Genomic DNA, 25906 nt, shown 5'->3' on the forward strand with positions numbered 1-25906 from the left:
TGCTTCCTTGCCTGGGCTTTGGGCCGCAGGAGGTGGAGGCGGAGGCTCCACCCGAGACAGATGCGGGCAAACGGGGGCTGGGGCCGTCGGCAGGAGCGGGAGCACAACGCGGCACGGCCTCCGGGCCAGCTTGGGAAGCCATGGGGCGGAGGCCGCCCGGAGCCCTGGCCCAGCCCGGGACCCTTCGGAACTCGTTAGGGGCTTCGTCCATGGGCACGATGGTCTAAAAGAAACTCGTCCGGTCCAACCCACGCAGGAGAAGGAGCAGTGCCCAGAGACAGGGAGAGGGTCCGTCCCAGAGTTAAAGAGGCCCAGGAGTTTCCCGGTTACCTGAGAAGCTAAGGAGCAGGAGCTGGAAAAGGAGCCGAGACCCCGCGGATGGCAGCAGGTAGAACAAGAGCGACAGAGGGCAGCAGGGGCATCCACCACAGAGCAAAAGAATGGGGTGGGGAGAGAAAAGAAAAAGAGGGAAAGGAGGGAGGGAGGGAGGGAGAGGGAGACAGAAAGGAGAGACAGAGACACACAGTCTTGTGATAGGGAGCCACCTGCCCGTGGCTGCTGGAGAGCCAACCCAGACCTGCACAATGGATCTCCTCACGTGAGAGGAGGATGATACAAGGAGCCTGAGAGGCCCTTGCGTTGTCTGACCTCCCTCCTCTTCCCTCTGCCTCCAATTTATTTCATTCCCGTCCATAAGCAACTCCTGTGTCAGCAAAGGCTGCCCTGCAGCTCCCTGGGATGCTGTGGTCCACAGCTGTGGAGGCTCTTGCGGAATTGACCTGCCCCTTCACCCCGGCGTGATCCTTACGACAGAGACAAGAGAAAGAGAGAGGAAGGCAGGGAAGGAGAGGGAGGCGGCTGTAAAGAAACACCCACCAAAGAGCAGTGCCTCCTAGAGAAGCCAGGACTTTAGCTCAGGTACAGTGACCACCGGAACATACTGACTGGGCTGGAGCATTAGTGCTGTGAATTGCCTCGGGAACATGAAAACTGTTTCCATCATCTCTTCACCCTTGCTTCTAACCAATCCTCCTCTTCCTAGAACATATGGGTCTAATCCCACTACTCCCCCAAACAAGAATTTTGGTATCGACAGCCTGTTGTTCCAGGACAAAATGTAGGCTCCCCAACTTGGTCTCTCAAACTCTTCACCATCTGCAGCAGCTTTCTAGCTTTCTGATACAGAGCCATTCTTTACACACAAGATGTTTCCATCAAATTGGCCTACTGGATGTTGCCTGAACTTGGTCTCCCGTCTGTGCTCTTCGTGCCTCTGCATAGGTCCTTACCCCCAACACAAGTAACTAGAATAAAAGGACTGGAGAGGCAAGAAGAGCTTGAAGGCTAAATAGAAGATTTTGTATTGTCTTCTAGAGGCAGGGAGCTCTGGAGTTTATGGGGGGGGGGCTGGGGTTTGACAGGAGCAGCTTTAGGAAGATCACTTTGATGACTGATTGAAGGATGGAGTGGAGTGTGGGATATGAGGGAAAACCTAAGGCTGGCAGACACCCCCTCCCCAGCAGCAGCTACTACCATAGTCCAGATTGAGATGAGAGGATGCACCAGAGTGGGGGTAGTGTCAGAGGAGAGCAGGGGATGTATTGGAGACAGATGCTGAGGTGAAATCGACCAGAGAAACAACAGAGTGAAATCTACAATAGATGCTCTATAGAAGATAATGACCAGAGAAACTGCAGGGGGTGAAATCTACAAGAGATGCTCTATAGAAGATATTGACCAGAGACACTACAGGGGTGAAATTTACAAGAGATGCTCTATAAAAGATATTGGCCAGATACCAGAGAGGTGAAATCTACAAGGGATGCCCTAGAGGAGCATGGGACTCTGCAGAAGTGAAAGTAATACACTTTGGTACCATATTGTATATGGGGGTGAGAAATAGTGAGGAATCCAGGATGATCCCTAAGGATCAGGGAACCTGAAGGACAGGGGTGATGGTATCTTCAGGAGTGACAAAGAAAGGTAGGAGAGGGATATTTATTTAGGAGGAAAGATAATGAGTTCTGTTTTAGACATGTTAAGTTTGTCTACTGAATACCTGATGTAAAATGTCTCAAAGGCAGCTAGAGATGTTCAATTGGAGGTTGGTGGAAAGCTTAACAGAGGAGTGAAAGATTGCCTATAAAGGAAGGGAGAAGAGAAGGGAAGGGAGGGAGAGACAAGAGGAAGGGAGAGATTGAGGCAAAGAAAGCAGGAGAAAGGGAGGAAAAAGGAGAGAATTTAACTGAAATATTATTCCTTAGACAAAGAGCAGATTTATGAGTCAGCTTGAGTTTATCAAGGTCCTTATAGTCTTAAAGTCTGTGAGCATCTCCTTTAAAACAGGAGTCAGTATCAAACTTTGATCCAGAACTGTTTCTACTGGGTCTGTGTCCCAGAAAGATCATAAAAGAGGGAAAAGGACCCACATGTGCAAAAATGTTTGTGGCAACTTTTTTGTAATGTCAAGGAAATGGAAACTGAGTGGATGCCCAGCAGTTGGGGAATGGCTGAATAAGTTATGGTAAGTGAATGCTATGGGATACTATTGTTCTGTAAGAAACAACCAGCAGGATGGTTTCAGAGAGGCTTGGGGAGACTCACATGAACTGATGCTAAGTGAAGTGAGCAGAACCAAGAAAACACTGTACACAATAACAAGATTAAGTGATGATCAACTCTGATGGACATGGTTCTTTTTAACGACAAGGTGATTCAGGCCAGTTCCAATGGATTTGGGATGGAAAGTTGCCTTCTGCATTTTGAGAGAGAACTAGGAGGCTGAATGGGGATCAAAGCACAGTGTTTTCACCTTTTTGTGATTGTCTTTTTTCTTTCTTGTCTGTGTGTGTGTGTGTTTTTACCCCATTGATCTGATTTTTTTGTGCATGACTTTTGGAAATGTTTAAAAGTGCACATGTTTAGCCAATATCAGACTGCTTGCTATCTCGGGGAAGGGGAAGGAGAAATACTTTTGCAAAAGTGAATATTGATGGGAAACTAAAATGACTGGCAGGAAGGAGAGGAACGTGTGTTGAAATGGAGATAGTTTTAGCCCCAGAGCAAACACAGTGAGCCCAAAGGGTTGGGTTCCAAACTCCAGCATCACCCAAAAGTTGGACAGATATCAACATCTGGAGTGGAGGCAACCCCCTCCCCCAGCACGGAAAGGGAGAGCTCAGCGGAGGGATCTCTGCCTTTCCTGGGGAGCCGGCCCCTCGGCCTTACAGTCCCGAGCCCGGGCTGTGTTGTGGCAACTTTCCAAGGCTTACGGATCAGCGCCTGGCGAAACCTCGATCCTCAACAAGCCGCTCCGCCCAGGCTCCCACAGCGCGAGCTCCGAGCCCCTGACTCCCGCCGGCGGGGCGGTTCCTTGGCCACGCGGCTCTGGGAAAACTTCCCCCAGATTCCCAAAGCCCTTCCCCAAAGCAAAAGGCAGAATCCGATGGGACACAGGCCGGGTGGGAGCCACCCCCCCGACTCAGGGAAACCGGCTTCGGCCTGGCGGGGCCCCTCGAGGAGGCCTCCTGTGAGAGACGTCCGCGGGGAGGCCCGGGGTCTCTGGGCCCTCCCAGAACCCGCCGATCCGCCCCAGAAGGGCTTCCCGGCCCGGGCGGCTGAAGCAGGGCGCCCAGTCCCCTCGGGCCCAGGGTCCGTGGGGTCTGACTGGGCATCACTTTTATTAGGGTTTGTTTTTCCCCCTTCGCTTCTGAGTCCTTCCCTCCCTGGGCAGGGGCTCCGGTGTTTTCTGGGGGGGTTCTCCACCCGCCTCCCCCCCGGGAAAGGGGCCCCCTCCTTCTCCACAATTACACGGAAGGTAAAATCACCCGGCCTGGTTTTGGTCCCGAGTTTCCAGGGCCTGGGGAGGGGGGGTGAAAGGGGGGGGGGGAAGGAGACAGAAACAGAGAAAGGGGCGGGGGAGGGAAGGAAGGAGGGGGACAGGAAACAGGAAAGGAGGGGAGGGGGGGAGCCTTTGAACGGCCGAGGGCCCCCCAGAAAGGGCCGGGGCCCAGGTAAACCTGGTCCCCAAAACCGGAAGCTCCCGGGCCTTCCCCCCCCCGGGCTCCCCCCAAGGGGGGGAGGGGGCAGGGGCCTCAGGCCCGGCCTCCCGGCCGGCCCTGGGGGGGGGCCGGGAGGGGGGTCACCAAGGGGGGCCCCCCGGCTGGGGGGGGCCCGAACTGGGGGGCAGGTCGGAACCCTTTGGGAAAGGTCAGGTTTGGGCCCCGGGGAGCCCCCCCCCGGGGGAACCCCGCGGGCCCGGAGGGGGCAGGCCCTGCCCGGGCGCCCGCCCTCCCCAGGGGGTCCGGCCCGGGGGGGCCCCAGAAGGAAGGAAGCGGGCGGGGGGGGTTTTACCCACCGGGCCCAGCCCACAGGGCGCCCCGGGTGGGGCGGAGGGCCGGTGGAAGGTGCGGGCCCTATTTCCTTGGGCGGGGGAAATTGAAACGGGAGCAGGGCCCGGGAGCCCTGGGGGAAAGGGTGCCCGGGGCGGCCCAGAGGGGTTCCGGGGCTGGGGGCCCCGGCCCTGGCAGGGGGGAGGGGGGGGGGCCCGGGGCGGCCCCGGGCCGGTCTCCCCAGCCCCCCTTCAGGGGCCCCGGTTCCCGGGGGCCCCCTCCCCAAGGGGGAGCCCGGGGCTCCCCAAGCCCCCTGGTCTCCCCCGCCCCCAGGGCCCCTGGTCCCCCAGCCCCTCAGGAGCCCCGATCTCCCCAGCCCCCCAGGAACCCCGTCTCCCCAGCCCCCCAGGGCCCGGTCTCCCAGCGCCCCCAGGGCCCCGTTCCCCACCCCCCAGGAACCCCCTGGCCCCCAGGGCCCCGGCCTCCCCCCAGGGCCTGGTCTCCCAAAGCCCCCAGGAACCCCTGGTCTTTGGGAGGGCCCCTGGGGCCCCAGGGGTTACCCCTACCCCGGGCCCCCAGCCCCCAGGAACCCCTTCTCCCCAAGCCCCCGGGAACCCCTGGCTCCCCCCCTCAGGGCCCCCTGGTCCCCAGCCCCAGGAACCCCTGGTCTCCCCAGCCCCCAGGAACCCCTGGTCCCCAGCCCCCCTCAGGAGCCCCCCTGGTCTCCCCAGCCCCCCAGGAACCCCTGGGGTTCCCCGCCCCCTCAGGAGCCCGGTCTCCCCGTGCCCAGGGCCCCTTCCCCCAGCCCCGGGGCCCCTCTCAGAAGGTGGCTGTCCCCTGAGGCCTGACCCCGGGATGCTGGGGGGCCCCCGGGGGCCCGGAGAACCAGGTGCCCCAAAGGGGGGCCGCAGCCAAACATCCGCCGTCCCTCCCTCCATCCGCCCCCACAGCGGCCACCCAAAAGCAGGCGGGGCCAGAACCCCCAGAAAGGTGCCCCCCAACCCGCCTCCTTCCTGGTCACCCGCAGGCCCAGCTCGCCCCGATCTCCGACCTGCTCTGGGGCTTCCCTGACCCCGGCCCTCGGGCAGGAAACCACAACTTGCGGGTGTCGGCCCCTCCCCCCCGTCCCAGCAGCAAAAAAGGGGGGTGGCCCCACGCCGGGACGCCCCCAGGGAAGGTCTCCCGAGCCCTTGCCACACCAGCCTCCCAGGCGGGGGCCCGTGAAGGGCCCAGGTCTGGGGGGCGGGGCCCGCCCCAGAGGGAGGGGAAATGGGAAGCCGCTCCCCCAAATCTGTCCTGGACACGCCAAAGCGCTCCAAAGGAAAAGTCCGGGGGTCTTGGTCGTGGGCTCCCCGGGGGGAATGCGGGGCTCCGGGCAGGCTGGTGCCGCCACGGGATGGGGGCCGGAAAGACCCTCACTCAGGCCCTGCCTAGCTGGCGGGATGCCTGCTGCCCCACGTTTGTCTTTTGAAATGGGGTAAAACGGCCCGGGCCGGGAGGAGGGGTGGCAGAAACTAGGGAACCTTGGGGCGCCGGGAAATCCGGCGCACCCCTTGCCCGGGTCCTCCCACCCATTCCCCTCAAAATCTTCCACTCTTGGGGGGCCAGTTGACCCTGGACTCACAGTTGTCCCCGTGGCCCCCCACCAGGCCATACCAAGCCCCTTGGGCCGGGGTCGGGGGCCCGGCGGGCCCCTTCGGGAGGCCCCCGGGGCCCGGGAGGGTTGGAATGGTCTCCGATCCACGCCCAGGGGTTTAGGTGAGCTTGAGATCTCAGAACTCCTTGTCCGGGATGGGCCGGATGTCCGTCAGCTTCTCCAGCTTCATGAGGAACTGCTGGAAGTCCAGCTGCATCAAGGCCCCCCTGGGTTGCCCACTTCTTCACGTTGGCCCTGGGGGGGCTGGGCAGCTGGAAAGGGGGGGCGGGAGGGCTGGGGCCCCAAAGCTCCCCCTGCCCTCCCTCCCGGCTGGCCCCCTCCCCCCTCCACAATGGTCCTGTTGGCCAGCCGGATGCAGTGCTCCCAGAGGATATTGGACACAGGCAAGGGGATTCGGACCCTCTTGGACACCTCGCCCAGCCGCCGGTTAAACTGCTCAAACTCCTAGAGACAGAGAGGGCTGCCCTGGGACCGAGCCGAGCCCTGGGACCCACCAGCCGCTAGCCCTGGGACTGAGAGGAGATGAAGGGGCCTCCGGCCGGCCTCAGGCTCCAGCACTTCGGCCCTTCTAGCTCGGGGGTCTGCCCCCCCCCACCCGCCCCGTTCTGCGCCACCTATGTTACCCAGACCAGAAAGCTGCTTAAGCCCCACATCCCTCCCCTCTGGCCCTTCCTCCCACGTCCTGGGGCTCAGGGCCCTTCCGGGTACTAGGAGCGCATAGGGCCCAGAGTAGCCCAAGGGGCAACAGCAGAACCTCCGCTGGGGCCCAAGCACCAGGAGGTGCTGGGTCTCCCCCAGGCTTTGCCCCCCCCCCCCCCCCAGCCACTGGGCCCACCCCGGGCTCCTCCCCCTCGTCCTGGCTCTGGGACTCCAGGCCCACCTTCAGCAAAGTGTCCACGTAGACGTTGTGCTGGGACATAATCTCCTTCACATCCCACTTGACGCTGGCCATCAGCAGCAGCATCTGCTCGTAGTCGATGGCCTTGCCCGCCACGATCCAGTAGATGGGTTTGCGCAGCTCGCTGGCGGTCGAGACCGTCTGAAACCAGGTGCCCAGAAATGAGAAAAGTCCAGCAAGCTCCCTGCCCCCAGACATCCAAGGTCATCGCAGGGGTTCGAGGCAAGCCCTTCCTCTGGGCCGGAGAAGCACCTGAGCAAAAGGAGGGCGGCCGGCCGTGTGGGCCAGGGAGGGCTGGGGATCTGCAGCAGCCCCTTCTGGCAGGGATGGCCACTGGCACCGGCAGGGTGCGGCAGACCCACCACACCAGAGCCAGCGGGAGCCACTGAGGCCAAGGCCGGAGCCCCACCGCTGCTGCTCTCGGACCATCCTCGGGGCACCATCTGGCCTGCCAGGGCTCCCGCGTATTTATACTGGGGAAAAGGGGGAGCTGCCTTTCTCACAAGCCCAGAACCTCCTGAGGGCCCCCCGCACTCCCCCCTTGGAACCCTGACGCCCCTTTGCAAGACAAAGCACAGGGGGCATGCTCCCTCTGCCACCCACAGGCCAATCTGCAAAGCCAAAGGGGAGCCCTTCACCTGAGAATAAAACTGCTGCAGGAAGGGCTTCTTAGCCGCCGGCATCACGGCATCCAGGTGGGGCTGCAGGAACTCAAACTGCTCAGCCAGGAAGACCCTGGGAAGAGGGAAGCAGGGAAAGGGAGGAGGGCAGAGCAGGAGGAAGGTGAGAGGAGGAGCGGGGTGGGGGGCAGACACCAAAAAAAGAACAAGAGAGGAAGGCCACAGGCTCTAAATGGGCCGCAATAGGCCAAATTTCAAAGCAGAGAGCCCCGAGCCTGGCCCCGGGAGCCCCAAGCCTGGCACCAGGAGCCCATCTTCTCCCTGCAGACTTTGCCCTGGCACTCCTCAGGCCGGGAGGCTTCCCTCCCCAGGGCACTTCTCACAATCCAGCACACAGTGGGACCACTCCTGGCCTTGCCCACTCCTTTTGGATTACCTGGTGTCTGAAAAACCGAACCAGGCCTGGCCGTTTGGCCGGGCTTTCTGCCACGCCCATGGCCCCAGTTCCAGGGCAGCCAGAGGAAGTGGCTGCAAGTCTGCCCACCGGACTGTCTGAGCCCCACTTTCAGACTGTCTGAAACACCTGTGTCATGCCCTGGGCGGCCTCGCAGATCCCTGCCCTCAAAAAATTTTCAGTCTATTGAGGGAAACGCAAATCTGAAAGGGCTCCTGAGAAAGCAGGTGACAGCCATTCCTGTCATGAGAATGGGCACAAGAGTGCCCTCCAGAGCAGAGGCCGAGGTCTCTCCGTCTGAGGCCGGTGCTTTGCGGAGGGAGGATGCATGTGACGTCTCCAAAGGGGCAACTTTAGTTCCATTTAAGGAAGCCCCTAACATGGAGAGACCCTCCCTCCCTTCAGCAGGAAGGAGGCCACGCTCCCGTTCGGGGGGAAGCCAAAGAACACTCACAGAGAAGCAGGAAGAGTGGGTCAGGCTGGAAGCATCAAGGCAAGGAGGCCCGGCAATCCATCCACTGGCTGCACCCAAGTGGACCCCGGGGGCAGATAGGTGAGCCAAGACCATTCCCACAATGGCCTATGCAAGGAGGGCAGACACTTACAAAGACTCTGTGGCGACAACTCTCTCTGCCAGCCCATACAGCGTGTCCCCGGACGTCAGGACCACGAGGTGACTGAGGTGTGGACTCGGCACCTTCTCCTTCCTCTCCTCACCTGCCGTGAGGGCACCCGTGGAGTCCGTGCAAACCTCCTGAGAGAAGACAAGAATTCATGGGGGGACTGGGAAACAAGCTGGCAAAAGGGACCCGGCCTCAGGATAAAGGTCACAGCCTATCAAAAAGGGAAGTCAAGGCCACAAGCATCTATTAACCTTCTAGGGTGTGCTGGGCACCATGCAAAGCCCTAGGGATACAAGAAAGACAGAAGGCCATCCCTGCCCTTCAGGGGCTGTCCCTCTAGCAGAAGAGAAGCCATGCAAACATCTGCAGACAAACAGGCTACAGAACTGGGGGGGTCTCAGAGGGAAGGCACCCGGATTGAGGACCAGGAAGGGCTTTTTGCACAGGGGAGGATGACTTTTAGTTGGGGATTGAAGGGAAGCCGGGAAGATGAGGAAGACCATTCCAGGTAGCCAGGGAATGTGCTTAGAGTTGGGAGATGGAGGACAAGCCAGAAGGCCACGGTCATTGGATGAAAGAGTGTATGTCAGGGAGAAAGAAGTAAGGAGACTGGAAAAGTAGGAGAGGGCCGAGTTAAAAAGGGCTTTGAATGACAACAACTTAGGGTGTATTTGGCCTTAGAAGTGACAGGGAGTCCTGGAGCTGATTGAGTAGTGATGTGTCAGACCTGATCTTTAGGAAAACCAATATTTTGATGAATGGATAGACTGGAGCAGGGAGACTCAGCTCTTGCACTAGTGCAAGTGTGAAGTGATGAAGGCCCGCCCCAGTGGAATGACAGGATATGAGAAAAGGCAAAAGGTTGCAAAAGTCAAATCAGCAAGAAATGCTACACAGCTGAAATGGACAAGAGATGCTGCAGAGGTGAAATCAGCAAGAAAGGTGAAATCGACAAAGAGATGCTGCAGAAGTGAAATAGCTAGCAAGAAAAGTGAAATGGACAAGAGATGCCGAGGATGTGAAATTGACTACAGGCACTATAGAAGTGAAATCGACAGGCCTTGGCACCAAGTTGGATCTGGGAAAGTGAGAGACAGTGAGGAGTCCAGGATGACTCCTGGTTGTGAGCCTGGGGGACTGGGAGGATGGGGATGTTTGTGACAATAATAGGGGCCCTGGAAGGACAGGGCTGGGCACAGAGGTTCCTGGGCCACATTCACTGGGGACTGGCCCAGGGATCGATGCCAAGGCTGGGCGTAGAAGCTGATACCCGCGGTGTCAGGGGAGCTGGGGGACTCGAGCACATAGCTCACTCGATCTAGAGGTGAAAGGCTTTCAACGGCCTTGACTGGCTCTGGGTTCCTCCCTTTCACCAGGTGCGTACAGATGCAGCCCTAAGACTGCCGACTGGCACCCATTACTGCCGGCCCTAAAGCTACATCCTGCTCAGACAGATAAGGAGACCGAGGCCTGGGAGTGAGGCTTCCATCTCCTCTCGGCTCCAATCCACGTGAAAGAAGACAGCCATCCAGACGAGGTCCAGCCGTCTATTCTAGCCATAGCCTACGAAGGGCACTGCGGCCTTGAAGCCCACGATCCTGGGGGGACGGTGCTGCCCTGGGCCTCAGCTGCCTCACCTACGAAATGGGGACACCCCCCCCCCCGACACCCCTTGCTGCCCTTTTCTGCAGGCTCTGGAAACAGAAGGAATCGCTGTGCCGAGCTGCCCCAAGACAGCTCGGGTTCAGCCGATGCCCCTAAAGTCCAAGCCCAGAAGCACAAGACCCTCCAGGCAGATGCAAAGGGTCGTTCAGAAAGTCTGTGGGACCCCCAATCCGTGGAGGCGGAGGGATCGGCAGCCCCTTCCTCACCAGGTCAATCAAGCTTTCTTGGATCCGGTTCAGGGTGGTCCGCAGGCGGCTGCTGCTCAGGCCCAGGCCCGTTGACTCCAGCTGGAAAAGGAAGCAGGGTTCTCTGGTCACATGGGGAGGGGGGCCCATGTGTATAGACATGCCCACACACACTCACATATACATACATGCACATATACATGACATCCACTCCCCCCAGTGGCTCAGTGTGCACCACAAGGGCCCAGGCCATGCGAGACTTCTCACCCAGACCTTCCCTTCGGGGCCTCCAGAGTCCCAGGGGAGGGACGGGCCCCCGGGGGCGCCACCCCTCTCGCTCTCCTGCCCCCCAAGGCCCACCGGCCCAGACTCACCGAGTCGTTGCGGCCGAAGAAGGTGTAGACGGCGTAGAGGTAGTAGTCAAAGAGCTGAGACAGGAAGTGGACCACGTCGAAGGCGATGGGCTTGAGCATGCTCATCATCTGCATGTATTTCCCTGCAAGGAAGGCCGGGCTGGCTTGGGGACCCAGGGGCTGGTCCTTGAGCCCAGACCGATAAGGAAACCGAGGCCTGCCGGTCACTGCCCTGGTGAAGGGAGGAGCCAGCGGCCGCCATCTTCCTGAGCCCCTCCCCACGCCCCCAGAGCAGGCCAGAAGCACCTCGGTGTGTGAGGAGGCACGGAGGCCAAGCTCCCAAGACAGCGGGCCTGCCTGTGAGGTTTGAACCCCTGCAGGCAGCAGACTCCTGGGCCCCTGCCCACCCCCGACGCCTCCTGCCGCTCTATAAAACGAGGGGGCCGGCGTCCGGGCAGGCCTCGGCGGTGGGAGAACTCAAGTCATGACCACCATGGATGTTGGGCTCCTAGAGCCCCATTTTACAAATGGGGCAACAGAGGCCTGTGGGGAGTAGCTCTCTGTGTGATGAGGAAGAGACGCCTGGCGGGTGGCAGGAGGGATTGAGGCCTTCCAAGGGTCCGGGAAGACCCGCCTGGCCGAGCAAACTCATGGACTTTGGGCACGTGCTAAAGAAGGAACGGAATCGAAGGTCCGAGCAATGGTGGCCCCAGCCCAGTGGCCAGGACCACGCGGCCCACCTCCGGCCAGAGGGAAAAAGCCTTGATGGCCGAGCGAGACACACAGCTATGGCCAAAGGGGGCCCGGGCTTGCCCCTCTGCCCACCCGCCCCAGGAACTGGACTTTTCTTCTTTTAGTGGGGGCAGAGGGCGCAGCCAGGACAGAAAATGATTTCTGCTCATTGAAAACTTTGAAATAAATCTTATTTGTTCAAGGATAAAACTGAGCGGGTGCCACTTAATTGGCCCGAGCGCCCCCAGACTTCCCAGGAGTGAAGCTCCTTCACGGGTCGAGCCCAATTCTCACAGAGGATGGGGGCCCCTGACCCTCTTCCACCAGGAACCGAGAAGGGGGATTGGGGTCCGCCCACCAGATTGGACACCCCCGGCAGGAGCTCTCTGAGCCGGGCAGGGGCCCCAAAGGCTCAGGGGCAGCCCCCAAACCTGCCTGGGGTCAGAGGGGCTGAGGACAGGGCTTCACCCCTCGACGATGGGACACTCGTACAACAGGGACCCCCGGAACGGGCTCCCCTCCCTCGGCCCGCTGTGATGGGGCGGAAAGCGGGGGGCCACCGGAGGGGCTCGCTGCCCCGAGGTCAGGCCCGGCTCCCCGGTGCGGCCCCTGACTCACCGACCAGCCGGATGACGTTCAGCGTGGTGTTGGTCAGGATGGGGGCGTTGACCTTGTTCAGGCTGTAGTCCGACTTCTTCCGGCTCCTTAAGGTTTCTCGGGAAACGCTGAGATGGGGGAGGGGAGAGAGTCGGGGGGGGGAGGGGCTCCACCCCAGCCCCCCATGGCTGTAGAGAGCCAGGCCCAACCCCTCCACCTTGGCCCTGGGACCAGAGCCCCGGGAGCCAGTGCTGAGCGCCGAGCCTATGGCAGACGGAACACCCGGGTCTCTTGGTGCCGGGACCCTGGCGTGTGCCCCCCCCCCAACTGCCAGCCCTGTCCGACCGAGGGAGGGTCCAGAGGCCTTTCAAGAAGGGGAGGGCGGGCAGAATCCACCCTTGCCCGGGCGTCCCTCTTCACGGGTCGCCTGCTGCCCGTAGTCTCGCTCAGCTCGGAGCGTGCGTCGCGTCGGTAAGCGGCGTCTCGGCTGATGCATAAGGGCGGGGGCGCCTGGGCCGGCCGTCGCCGCGCCTGTGCTCAAACCCGGATCCCCGGTCAGGTCCGAGAGGGGGAGGAGGGGGAGGAGGGGAGAGAGAGAGGAGGAGGAAGAGGAGGGAGGAGGGAGGGAGGGGAGGGAAAAGGGGAGGGAAAGGGAAGGAGGGGAGAGGGAGGAGGAGGGGGAAGAAAGGAGGAGGGGGGGAAGAGAGAGGGAAGGAGGAGGAGGGAGGAGGGGGGAAGGGGTGGAGAGAGGGAGAGAGGGTGAAAGAAGGGGAAGAGGAAGAGGAGGGAAGAGCTGCAGCTGCCCCAGGATTTCCAGGGTCGCCGGGGCCCCGCCGACCCCTCACCGTGGTCCATCCTCCCTCACCAACGGCACGTCAACTCCCATTCTAATGAGAAACTTCCAGGTCCCGACCACCCGGACCCGGTGGTGCGGGGCCCGGACAGGTCCGAGGTCCGGACTGGCCCCCCGGACCCGAAGTGCCCGGCACCCAATTATAAGGCCCCCCCTGCCCGGAAATTTCCCCACTCCGAACGGGGCCCACGCCGACCGCAGGGGGACCGGGGGGCCGCCAGACGACCCCGACAGGATGGGCCCAACCTCTCCGGACAGGGGCCCACACCCCGGACAAGGGTCCCCAGAGCACCCCGGGACAAGGGACCCCCCCAGAGCACCCCGGGGACAAGGGCCCCCAGAGCACCCCTGTGGGACAAGGGGGCCCCCCCGGGACATGGGGCCCCCAGAGCACCCCGGGGACAAGGGGCCCCCAGAGGACCCCGGGAACCCCAAGGACCCCCGGGAGGGGCCCCGACACCCGGACAAGGCCCCAGAGCAACCCCGACGGACCCAGAGGCCCCGGACAAGGGCCCCAGAGCACCCCGGACAAGGGAGCCCCGGAAGGGGCCCCCCACCCGGGCAAGGGGGCCCCCAGAGCACCCTGGGACAAGGACCCGGCCCCGGGACAAACCCCCAGAGCACCCCCAGGCAGGCCCCGGGACAGGCCCCAGAGCACCCCGGGAAAGGCCCCAGAGGGACCCCCCAGAGGCCCCACCCTGGACAGGCCCCCCAGAGGACCCCGGGGACAAGGGCCCCCAGAGCACCCCCCCGGGACAAGGGGCCCCCAGAGCACCCCGGGACAAGGGACCCCCCCCAGAGGACCCTGGGGACAAGGGGCTCCCAGAGCACCCCTGGGACAAGGGGCCCCCAGAGCACCCCCGGGACAAGGGCCCCAGGCAGGGGGCGGGGCCAGGCCGCCCAGGGGCCAGGACGGCTGGGACCCCCGAGGGCCCCAGGGGCGGCCCAGAGACACCTCCGCGGGCCAGGCCCCTGGGAGGGAGGCCCCGGCACCGGGAGGGGCGGGGCGCAGGAGCCAGGCCGCGGTGCCTGGTGGGCCCAGGGCCGCCCCAGGCTGCTCCCAGAACTCCCGGGCCCCAAGGGGAGGGGGCCCGTCACCCCGGGAAGCCGGGGCGCGAGCCAAAGCTCGGGCCGGGGGGCCCGAGGCCCCGGGCCTGGGCAGCTCGGGGGCCCAGGTCCCGGGGAAGGCCCAGGCCGGGGGGGACCCGCCCCCCGCCACTCCCTTTTCTTAGGAGCCCCCCGCCAGGCTCTGGGACCGGGACCCGAGGGAACCTGGCAACCGCCGGAGGGGCCCGCCCAAAAACCCGCCCCCCCGCCCCTCCCTACCTTACTTAAGGGGTTGCTTGGGGGAATACCAGGCTCCCCAGGCAAGAACTCCCTGGAAGGAAGCCTGGGAGCGGAGGGACGAAGGGGGGGGCGGAAGGTGCGGCCCAGACCAACCGCCTAACATGGGGCCTCCGGGATGTCAGGAGCGGCAACCCACTAGGACAGTGGGCCGGGGAGGGAACCGGAGGACGAGGGGAGAGGGAGCCTGGGTCCATCGTGGATGGAGGCCGAGAGCTGAGCGGCCCAGGACGGCTCTTAGGTCAGGAGCTCGGGGGTCCGGGGAGTAGGGGAAGGGAGGGACACAGTGAGATCTTTTCTGTATAAGATGCCCTCGGACGCCTGCCCCAAGACCCTGGAAAGACCATGGAGGCAGAGGTGGGCCAGAGAGTCCGGCAGAGGTGCCCTGGCATCGGTGCCCGAGAAAACAGAGAACAAGAAGGGCACCGAGGCAGAGATGGGCACAGGCTCCCCTCGGCATCCCTCGGAATCCATCGCTGCTGCCTCTTGGGCCTCCAGCACCTCCAGAAATCGTCTCGCTGCCATCTGAGCCCTGCCCCAGGCACTTCTCTCTCCCCTGGTCCCCGTCCCCTTCCGTCCTCCAGACCCACAGTTCTCGTGGAGAAGGGACGGCTCCAGAGACCCCTGGAAGCCCCGCAGGACGCACGCCCGGCGGGCAGACACAACCAGACTTCTGCCACCCGATTCCTTTTCTCTTCTTTTTCAATTTAAAAAACAACCAGAATGGAAAACAAAGCACCAGAAGCCGCCGTGGGCTGGCAGGACATCAGGGAGGAGTCAGAGCAGCGTAAGGAGAAGCGTCCCACCCGCAAAAGGCTGGACTGGCCCGGGAACCGTCCTCCCGGCACACAGCTCGGCTTCCTCTTCGGTTCTTACCGCATGTTTGTTTTACTTTGTTCTTTTTCTTCCCTCCCACTTCCCCCCGGCAGACGGCATTCAGCACAGATGCGTCTGTATAGACATGCACACCACACACACTCATACACACACACACACACACACGTAAATGTGCACACGCTTTCACCCCACCTACATATGTGTGCACAGACAGCAGCATATGTGGCCCCATGCACACCCACACGCACTCGCCCACATGGAAACCCGCGCTGCCGAGCAATGATCTCTCTCCCGTGACCGGACCCTCACACGGGACGTGCTCCAAGCCCCACAACTGCTCGCCACGCTCTTTTTCCTAACAAATTCTACTCCGGACCCTCATCATGACGTTTGTCTCCTTTCCCGTCCCTGCTGATTCTGCTCCAAATGTCCGCATTAACTTCCTTGAAATTGATTTCTGATACTGGCTTTTATCCTTGAGTTCAGGTTTGGCTCAAAGTCCTAAAAACACACAAGTTTGTTGGATGTCCATTTTTTTCATCTGATATTAGGGATAATTTTGTTAGGTTCGGTATTTTTGGCCACAGGCCTTGGCTTCTGATTGTATGCGATTCCAGCACCCGGGGTTTTTTCTTGCGGCTGCTGAGAAGTCTTGTACAATGCTGTCGCTCCATGTCTCTGAATTATGTTCTTGTTTCTTGCAGGATTTTCTCTTGGATCTGGGGGTTCTGGAGTTTGGCGATGATATTCCTATGTGTTCTCTACAAAGGATCACTTTGAAGATGGTGGATGTTTTCTATTTCTACCATCCCCCCGTCACTCCAGGACAATTTGGGGGGATTATTGCCTCAAGGTTCTTTTTTGGTCACAGGTTTCAGGCGCTCCAATTCTTATATTTTCTCTTCTTGATCTGTTCTCCAGATCCATTCTTAGGTTTCACATTTAGCTCTTCTTTTTCATCCTTTATATTCTGTCATTTCTTGGTCATTGGCTTCCCCTTGCCCAATTCTAATCCCCCCCAGATCCCACCCACGAGCATCCATCCAACAAGGAAGGTCAGGTCTTGCCTGAGTCTCCTTTCCCCAGTGACCCGGAAGGTTGTGAGGCTGCCAAGATGATGCCAGTCTTGCTGTCCCTCGGCAACAGCTCAGAGACCAACTCTGGTCATTTCCTGGAGCACTGGGACATTCCCCTCTCCTGCCCCGCTCCCCCCTCCCAAGCCCACAGCTTGGCCAGCCCCTCAGAGGGTCTTGCCTCCACAAAGAGGGCTGATCCCTGGGGATCTGATCCCTGGGAGTCTGATCCCTGGGGGTCCTTCTCCTCTCGCAGAGCCAAAGGGGCAGGCGGAGGGAGGGGTGCCTGTTTAACCTCCTCTCTGTTTGGGTAACACCATGTTCCATGTGGGTGGGCGCCCATGTGGGTGTGTGCCCATGTGGGTGTGTATGTCACTGCAGACCCAACCAGCCTCTAAAGGACCAGCGTGGGAAGCACGGCACAGAAGGACCCTGTGAGCCCAAGCAGCCTGAGACCCCAGGCCCCAAACCCAGCCACTGGTGGCCACATCCCTGTGCCTCCGCACCCCCTCCGGGCCCCAGCTCTACCTGCTGATTATGTCCAGGACAAAGATGAAGTCGTCGTACTTGAAGGTCGACATGTCCGTCCCAAACAAGTAGGTTTTCACTTTGAGTTGGACGTCCTGGAACAGAAGGCGGCTCCCAGTTAGCCGGGCTGGCCCTCGAGGTCGCAGGCAAGCCTCCAACGGGGCAATGGGGAGGGCTAAGGGGAGGGGCGCCTCTGGAAGGGGTCTGGGGAGCAGACCCACGTGCTCGTGTGTGCTGTGTGTGTACATGTGTGTGCTGTGTGTACATGTGTGTGTGCATGTGTGTGCTGTGCATGTACACGTGTGTGTGCGTGCGTGTGCACAAGTGCTCCGGGGGGGGGGGGGGGGGGGGGGGGGGGGGGGGGGGGGGGGGGGGGAGCTGGGAGACAGGTCAGGGAACAGAAGAAAAGTCTGTGAGTCAGGGCGGCCTCTGCAGGCTCGGTGGGGGAGGGGCCGTCAGACCCCAGCCCGAGAGCTCCCACAGACCGCCCAGACCCCAGCCTGGATGGAGCGCCCCGAGGTCTCTGCCACAAAGTCATGGTCAACACTGACCCCTCCCCATCCCGAAAAACCCACCTGCCATATCCGCGACAGTCCGTGTTCCAGCTTCTTCTTCACATAACTGCGGTCAAAATTGCTCTCGTCAGGTTCGGCCGCGCCACCTCCCTCTGTAACGAGGAGACCAAGGGGTCGGCCGCGCGCCGGCGGGAGCCGAGAGCGACCCTCACCCAGCTTTGGACACCGAGCGTCCAGGAGGAGAGCAGGGGTCCCGTCCATGCCCACTCCTGCGCGACCGCCTCCCCTGCCCAGAATCTGCCCTGTTCTCCCTCTCCTCTCATCCCTACAGCTCCTACTGCAGCGCACCCGAGAGGCCCTTGAAGAATGCCCGCTGAAGGGTGGGGAGACGGAGAGATGGACGGGCAGGTGGATGGATGGAGGGATGGATGGATAGACAGACAGATGGATGGCTGGATGGGCAGAGGGAGAGACTGTGAACTGGACCGTGTGTGCCTTTTGACCAGAGAGAAAGGAATGGCCAATTAAAGCCCGGCAAACAAGCGTGCTGTGAGACCCGAGGCGGGGGCCGTTTCAGAGAAGCTGGGGGGGGGGGGGGAGAGGAGGAACACCGATGCAAAGTGTCTGAGTGAGAACTAGCGCGTGGGAAAAATTGCACAACTCCAACCCCCGATCCTGAGACCAGGGAGCCTAACCGGGCCAGGAAAGGCCCCTTTCGGGCCCCAGCAACAGGACAACTGGCTGCCCGACTGGGCGTCTGTACTGGGAAGGGTTTAGCATTCGTTTTTTTCTATAAAACAGGGAATGGGGAAAAAATACAAATAATTAACTAAATAAAATTGGGGGTTGGGGAGAGAGGTAAAATAAGCAGCTTTTGCTGGAAGAGCAGAAGGCCATGGAACCCGAGCATAGCACTGACCGAGGGGCTGCTAGGCCCCGGCAGGGGCTCCCAGAAGCAAGGGGAGGGGAAGCTGAGCAGGAAGACAGAGGCCCGAAGGTCCTGGCCCGGGGCCAAGGGACATCATGGTGCAAGAGCAACCTGGGGCCCTGTGGTGGAGGGCCTTGAATGCCGAGCTCCCGAGCTCAGAGTCTCCAGGGAAGGTTCACGCAGATGGGTCTGAGATGGACTACAGGCGAGAAAGAGGAGGGGGCAGGCTGGGAGGTGACTGAGGCGGAGTGTGGGGAGGGGGCCGGGGGCTCGCTCTGATCTCCGCGTCTGGGGGAGGACGCTCGCGGTGGCCTCGGGCAGACCGAGCTCAGGGGCCAGGAGGGAGAAGGGGAACAGAGCCGGGCACGGGGCCGAGGGGGCAGGAGCGAGCGCAGAGGGAGAGGGCGGGGGGTTCAGGCCGGGGCCAAGGTGGCCACGAGGGCCACAAAGCGGCGAAAGCGCCGGACAAGGGAGGCCTAGAGAGAGGGTCTGACACCCCGGAACCACCCCTGGGCCAGATCACCAGGGAACCAGGGCTCCAGAGGGAAGAATGAGACAGAAACAAGCAAAAGGAAGCTTCCCGAGAAACAGAATCCCTGGGAACCAGCAGAGGCCGAACAGAACCAAGAGCCTCCAGGAGGCAACAAGTGAACAAACTCCCGGAGGCTGCGTCCCAATCAATCACAAGGGAAAACTACCCAAAGCTACCAGAGGTCAAAGATCAGAGGTCAAAGTAGGACAGGAAGAAGCCCCGGACTCCCCAGAGAGGAGCCCAAAAGGGAAACGTTCTAGGAATCTCCTGGCTTAGATCTACGGCCCCCAAATCAAGTGGGAAAATTGCAAACATTCAGATTGTGTGCGACCAGGGAGCTCCAACCACTCGGGAGAGGAGAGCTCGGAACCCAGGCTGGCAAACGGCACGAGGCGTGGGGCAAGGAGAGTCAGTCTGCCGAGCGCTGCAGGAGCAAAAGGAAGAGAAGCCAAAAAGCCGCAGGCGGGCTGGGGAGGACAATGGAGGGCTGACATTTAGTAAGAAAAAGGAAACAAGGGCCTGGGGTTAAAGAAGCAGAGTCGAAATCTTGGGGTGCGGGGCCAGGAGAGATGTAGGAACACAGGGAGGAGGCCAGGCCGGGCCCCGGGGGCCTCCCTCATCGCCCCCCCACACGGCCCCCGCCCCACAGCCATGGAACCCTGCAATTTAGCAGGAAACAAGCGGAGATGGGGGAAGAAGCCGCAGAGCCTCCAGACCCGAGGCCCCTGAAGACCAAAGGGGAAAAAGGAATGAGACAAGGGTGGACCCAAGCTGAGTGGGCGGCAGGAAGTGCCAGCCGGCCCACACCCAGGCCGGGGCCCCAGCCGCCCCACCCACGGGGGCCAGTAACCCTGCATCCAGCCCAGCCCCGCCGGGGGGCCCCAGCCACCCCGCACCCAGCCCCGCCGGGGGGCCCCAGCCGCCTCGCACCCAGCCCCGTAGGGGGAGCCAGCCTGCCCACACCCAGCCCCGCCGGGGGGCCCCAGCCACCCCGCACCCAGCCCCGCCGGGGGGCCCCAGCCGCCTCGCACCCAGCCCCGTAGGGGGAGCCAGCCTGCCCACACCCAGCCCCGCCCAGGGGGCCCCAGCCGCCCCGCACCCAGTCCCACCGGGGGGCGCCAGCAGCCCTGCACCTAGCCCTGCTGGAGGGCGCCAGCCCCAGGAGGAGCTGGGGGGGGGGGGGGGGGGGGTCCTACCGGCCTTGGTCACGCCCTCATTGTCATGCGCCTCGTGCCACTCCATGGTCCTGTAGTAGCTGAGCATGACTTCCCACAAGGCTTTGCAGAGGTCGGCCAGGCACGGGATGTAGCTGTCGGCCGTCACGTGCTGCAGAGAGAAAGAGAAGCCGTGAGAAGTCTGTGAGAGGCGCCAGAGTGGAGCCAAGCGCCCCATGGGGCCGCCCCCTTCCGCCACAAGCCGCCCCTCGAGGGGCCCGGCAGGGGCTGCCCAGGACCCCCAGGCACGGCACACACTCCCTGGTACAGAGCACCTTGAAGCTAAGGCTCGGGCACCCACCAGGGGCACAGACCTTCTCAAGCCCATTCCATGGTGGGGCCTGGGAGAGACTGAATAAATATGGGGAGGGGGGTCGCAAAGGGCACAGCAAGAATGGGATGTTCCTTAAGGGGCGAAGGCGGTGGGCGCGAGGATGGGAGGAGGCCCTGCCAGGGGTGAACACTGGGCTGGAAGGAGGGGGAGAGGTGGGCAGGGAAGGCCATGAAGGCTGCCCTGAGGGCCCTCTGATGAGGGGCCAGACAGAGGCAGACAGCTGGAAGGAGGAGGAAAGAGGAGGCAGAGAGGGTCAGCTCCTCAGCCATTCTGAGCCACCTAAAGCCAAGGCTGGGCCCAGCACCAGCTCCCCGGGAAGTGTGGCCTGACAGGGCGTTCCTCCTGATCCTGGCTACAAATGGGCTCAGGGTCATCCGGCGAGCTTCCTGTTTCTCAGACTCGGAGATTCCTGATGGTCAGTCTCCTCCTCAGGCTTCTCAAACAGCCCAGACTCTGGGGGTGGGATCACCTGGAGGACCAGGGTGGGCTGCCCAAGGGGCCCTGCAGCGACTACGGGCACTGGAACCCCAGGCTAAGCCATGGGCTGAAGGGCGCCACCTCAGCCCTCCGGCACCGTGATGGGCGACGAGGAAACTGTCCATCGAGAAGTCGTGGCACAAATCCTCCACGTCAGGGACCAGCTCAGAGCCGGGCTGGGAACCAGGCCAGGAGCAGAATCAGAACAATGAGGATGAGCCAAACACAAGAACACACAAACACGCCTGCAAACGTTTTGAGCTCAACTGGGCCGAGCCCATCCTCCACTAATGGCCGGGGAAATGTTGCTGCAGACTCTGTCCTGAGAGTGCTCCAGACGGTCATCCATGTCTGAAGGCCCACACAGGGCAAGCAAGGGGCAGTGCCCAGGTCCTCCTGCTGCAGGGCAGGCTCCTCGGGGGTCCTGAGGCCAGCCTTCCCAGAACAGAAATCCCACAAGGGGAGAGCACAAAGAGTCATCTGGAGGCCTGAGAGTCCACTAGTGTAATGAACGAATCCTGCCAAGGTCATCCGGAGGTCTGCGTGTCTATTATTGCAGTGAACGAATCCCGCAAAGGTCATCCAGAGGTCTGCGTGTCTATTATTGCAGTGAACGAATCCTGCCAAGGTCATCCAGAGGTCTGCGTGCCTATTATTGCAGTGAACGAATCCTGCCAAGGTCATCCGGAGGTCTGCGTGTCTATTATTGCAGTGAACGAATCCCGCAAAGGTCATCCAGAGGTCTGCGTGTCTATTATTGCAATGAACGAATCCTACCAAGGTCATCCGGAGGTCTGCCTGTCCACTGCTGCTCCTGATGGCAGGAACTGGGGCAGACACCAGAATGGAGGGGAAGGGCAGGGAAGCAGGGATTCAACAAGAGCCTCCGCCGACAGCCAGAGCCCTTCAGGAACCCCCTCAGCGCGCACCTCCTGGAGGAGTTTTCCCTGAAGCACATAGTCTAAAAAACACGTCACTTAATCCCCAACTGTTGTGACCTCCTTGGGGCCACCGACCCGGACACACACAAAAGCCGATCAGCAGGAGCCGGCCTGAGACCGGCTAATCCGGAGCTGCGTTTTGGGGAAATCGAGGCCGGTGGAGGCCCCGGGGAGCCTGAGCCCAGCCCTCCTGCACTCAGACACTCAGAAGCCGCCGGCTCAGCCAGAAGCAAAGTCGGGCAGGTCTGGATTCAGTCAAATTGATGCTCGTCCTTCCAACTTCCTGAAGAGTCAGTCACAGGAGAGGGCAGAGACCACCGCGTCGGAGCCAGCGAGCTCTCCTCCCCTTGTCATGGAGTCACAGGCCGGGCCCCGCTGCCCCCTTGGGGCCCCCCAGCGCTCCCGGCCTCGGGACTGACCGGCTCCCAGTCCCCACAGTCCTTCACCTGTCTGATATGAGGTGATGACGAGTCTCCCCAGGAGAAGCACAGAGAGGGCTCTGGGTTTTTTTTTAATAAACTTTTGTTTTGTTAAATATGTCCCACTTATACAAGAAAAAAAATTAAGATTCACTTTTTTGGGTTCCAGACTCTGCCCCTCCCTGCCACGCCCTCCCACCCTTCCAGAGAAACCGTATATAGATGATACGTGTGACGTCATGTAAGACAGGCTTCCAGATCAGCCATGTCTCAGAAGGAAACATGCACATCCAAAAAAAACCAAAAAACAAAACAAATGACCCGCGTTCCCTCCCCTCTGCGGCCAGTGCTCCCTGGCGCCGGGCAGTGGTGCTCGTGGCAGGGATCGGCTGGAGTCACTGCCGCCGTAGCCACGTTCTCCAGGCTTTACGCACTTTGTGGAAGTCCCAGGTTTTTCTGCAAGCGGCCGGACCCCATCCCCTGTCTCCACTTCTCCAATGGGGGCTCCCCAGGAGGGCTTGGCTTAGGGAACACGAGCTCACCCTAAATCCTGCACTTGTGGCCTCGAGGAGGAAGGCGGAGCACTTAAGGAAAGGACCGTGGAAGGCTCGGACCCTGCGGAGCAGAGGCTCCATCTCCAATCTCCAAAACAAGCTCTTGTCATAATGTTTTATTAAATATCAAACATTTAAAAACTGATACTGGCTATCAAGGTTCAGGTCCAGAGCTCAAAGGGCCGCGTGGCCACGTCACCAGGTCTGAAGGGAAAGGAAGGGAGATCTGGGAGAGACACCCCCAGAGGAACCTGGGACCCGAGCCCACGGGTAGCTCCCCAAGCCTCGCAGGACCCCGGCTGCCAGCGCCGCGCTCAGGGCCCCACGAGAAGCTTGCGCAGAATGAGCCGTACAAGAAAAGGCCAGACTATGGGGAGATGGCGGGCTGGGCGGCGAGAGCTCCCCACGTGTCCCACAAACAGAACAAGTTCCTGCTCAGAGCAAATGCGAATGGGGGAAAAATCAAGAGGAGTCGGGGCAGGACGGGGGTCATGCCGGCACAACCTGAAGAGAGCCCCCAAGTCGGCTGGCTCCCCAGAAACACCCAGGGGGCCCCGGGGTGAGCAAGACTTCCAGACTGTTTGTGGAGATCTGAGGCCCTGGGCAGGAAGGAGCCAGCACACCGGGAGGGTGGGGGCAAGGAGAAGGGTTCTTGGTTTGAGTTCCAGGTCAGAGGCAGAGCTGAGGTGAAGCCCAAGGCATCATCCCCACCCCACAATCAGAGGTTAATACTTCACATCATGTTAATACTTCTCATTAAAGGAAAATGAATGGGCAAAGAAGAAAGAACTCCATCAAAACTTGGAGGAACTGGAAAAGCCAGGGTTCATCTTCAGAGGAGGGCACTGAAGCAAAAAAAGCTTCTACCCTAAAGGGGAACCTGGAGTAGCCCCTTGCCCAGAGAGAACTTAGAGAAGAATAAAGAAACTTTAAAAACCAAATGAGTGACATTGAGGAAAAACAAAAAAAACAAGACAAAAAAAGGGAATTAAAAACCATCCAAGAAAACCAAGAAGATTATGAAAAAAAAAAGTTAGCCAACTAGAAAAGGAGAGACAGAGTCTCAGAGGAAAAGAACTGAAAATTAGGACTGGGGAAGGAGAAGCCAGTGAAGCTGGGAGAGACTGAGAAACAATAATTATAAAGAATGACAAAAATAGAACAAAATGTGAAAGATCTCATAAGCTGAAGCAAGTCAAAGTCATCCAGGACTTAACAGTGGCCACGATAAAAGGCGCGGGTCCGGGAATCAAATCGGATCCAAAGAACCAGACCTGCCAGCAAAATTGTCGGGTCCGGTAAGATGAGCTACGATACTGAACGAGAAAAACGGCCTTCAATGAACTCGCAGGTTTTCAGGCCTTTCTTTCAACCACGGCTAAACTCAAAAGAACATTGAACATCTCAGAGCCAAGATCAAAGATCAGATTCAAGGAGCTTCATGTGAATGAATCACTTACGTTTTTCACTTAGGAAATTGTGCCAGATGTTTAAGACTGACATCAGCAGTGAGCTGAAAAGAAAGATAGGGGCAGGGTAAGGACAAAAGAGTCATTATGTCACACAAATGAGGTGACGAGGAAGAACAGGCCCAGAGGCATTGGAGGGGGGAGATTACTTAAACGACCCCATCTTAGAGAAAGAACTCCCTAAGAACAAATCTCCAGAAAAAATAAAGAAAAAAAACAAACAAAAAAAAGAACAAATCCTCAGGACCAGAAGGGCTCAAAGGAGGATTCTACCAAACATCAAAACATCAGCTAATTCCAATATTCTATCAACTACCTGGAAAAGTAGCCAAAGGAGCCCTTGCAAATCCCTTGAGTGACACCAACAGTGTTGACACACAAACCGGGAAGAGAGAAAAGAGAGGAAGAAAAGCACGAACCCATTTGAGGCCCAAATCTCCCATGAAGCACTAGCAAGACGGCAGCAGCGGGTCCCTGGGATCAGCGCCTCCACCAGGAGGCATCTGTGCCAGGAGCCTGGCCCCCGAGGCAAGCCCAGGAGCTCTCCGGGCACCATCACCAAGCACTTTTCACCACAACTAAACAACTGGAGACCCGGTGACTGCTCGTGGGTAAGCCAAGCCAGGCGGTGAAGGCGATCTCATCCAGATGGCTCATTCGGCGCCATGCCAATCAAACCACCCAAAGGTTATTTTCTGGAGGTAAGAAAAATCACAGCAAATTCCATCTGGAAGAACAAAGCTCAGAACGTCTGAGGAATTAATAAAATAAAAAAAAAAAAAAACACAAAGGGAGGAGGCTCAGCCAAGCCAGATCTCACAGTAAAGTGTAATTGCCAAAACTATGCAGTCAGTCCTGACTAAGAAGGGGGGGAGGGGGGTCAACGGGCATCCAAGACACGGCGATGAAAGGCCACAGGAAACCAAAGGCTCCAGCTTCCGAGTCAAGAACTCACCAGAACTGCCGGGGAAACCGGAGAATAGCGTGGCAAACTGAGGTCCAAATGGGGCCCATGACTTAGGCAGGAAGGGTGATACCACGAGCAGGGCAGAAGAGCAAGGAACAGTTTACCAGGAAGGGAAGATGGGTCATCGGGATCCCATCATGGAGGATTTACACAAAACGAATGCACTTGAGTGAGAAGGGAGGCAGAAGACGGCGTCTGACCAGTCTCATTTCTCCAACCAAATGACAGGTGGTCCGAGCCTGGGAATGGGTCCCTGGCCAGAGAAAGCAAAACCTTCTCCAGGCAAGTGAACACGGGCTCTGGATCCCCCACGATCAGACACGCAAATCAGAACAACTCTGAGCGACCCCTTGCACCCACCAGAGGGGCTCAGAGACAGAAAGAGTCCGACAAGTGGGGGAGGCCTGAGAATCCTGGGGTTGGGGGCCAGACAGGTCCGACCATCCGGAACTCTGCCCAAAGGGCCTTCGACCTGGCCAGGGCAATGTCGGCCTCCTGCCGGAAGGGAGGAGACCCGAGTGCGCATCTCTGGAGAAGGTGGGGAAGGGGACACCCCCCCAAGGAGCCCCCGACTCCCCCCAGCCTCTGGCCTTTTGTTTCCAGACTCCCTGTAGGAGACGGCTCCTTCCTAGTCTCCCCTCACTCCCTTCTTAACCCCCAGCTCCCCCTCCCACCCAAACTGTCCAAAGTGGCCGGCGACCCTTTGTTACTGAGCCCTATGGCCGTCTCGGTGGGTCCTTCTCTGGTCCACAACCCCGCCCCCCATTTTTCTCTCTCCTGGCTCCCCTCCTCCCTCTGACTGCCCC

At 60.2% G+C, this 25906-nt stretch overlaps 2 protein-coding genes across 2 annotated transcripts in view; one reads left to right on the forward strand and one right to left on the reverse strand.

Annotated features, from left to right (window-relative positions):
• The first annotated feature begins 584 nt into the window (after window positions 1-584).
• Window positions 585-5172, forward strand: LOC116420915 (proline-rich protein 2-like). The gene is made up of 3 exons (XM_031949158.1): window positions 585-598; window positions 1043-1117; window positions 4665-5172. Exons 1-3 carry the CDS (start codon window positions 585-587, stop codon window positions 5170-5172), a joined length of 597 nt encoding a protein of 198 aa, XP_031805018.1.
• A 931-nt stretch (window positions 5173-6103) lies between these two features.
• VPS50 (VPS50 subunit of EARP/GARPII complex) overlaps window positions 6104-25906 on the reverse strand; it is a 31262-nt gene continuing 11459 nt past the window's right edge. Inside the window, 14 exon segments of the mRNA XM_031949159.1 lie at window positions 6104-6191; window positions 6193-6222; window positions 6299-6432; window positions 6869-7027; window positions 7525-7621; window positions 8566-8714; window positions 10455-10535; window positions 10808-10929; window positions 12137-12451; window positions 12536-12646; window positions 13165-13316; window positions 16751-16845; window positions 17326-17417; window positions 19922-20051. Of these exon segments, the coding sequence (XP_031805019.1) occupies window positions 6104-6191; window positions 6193-6222; window positions 6299-6432; window positions 6869-7027; window positions 7525-7621; window positions 8566-8714; window positions 10455-10535; window positions 10808-10929; window positions 12137-12451; window positions 12536-12646; window positions 13165-13316; window positions 16751-16845; window positions 17326-17417; window positions 19922-20051 (1755 nt within the window).

The sequence above is a fragment of the Sarcophilus harrisii genome, chromosome 1, assembly GCF_902635505.1.
Source record: "Sarcophilus harrisii chromosome 1, mSarHar1.11, whole genome shotgun sequence".
NCBI lineage: Eukaryota > Metazoa > Chordata > Mammalia > Dasyuromorphia > Dasyuridae > Sarcophilus > Sarcophilus harrisii.

What these genes read in the sequence shown, in the direction of transcription:
- LOC116420915 (XM_031949158.1), top strand. An exon ending in CTGTTGTTCCAGGACAAAAT is followed by an intron (nt 1,118 to 4,664) that starts GTAGGCTCCCCA and finishes CCCCGCCCCCAG; the next exon opens with GGCCCCTGGTCCCCCAGCCC.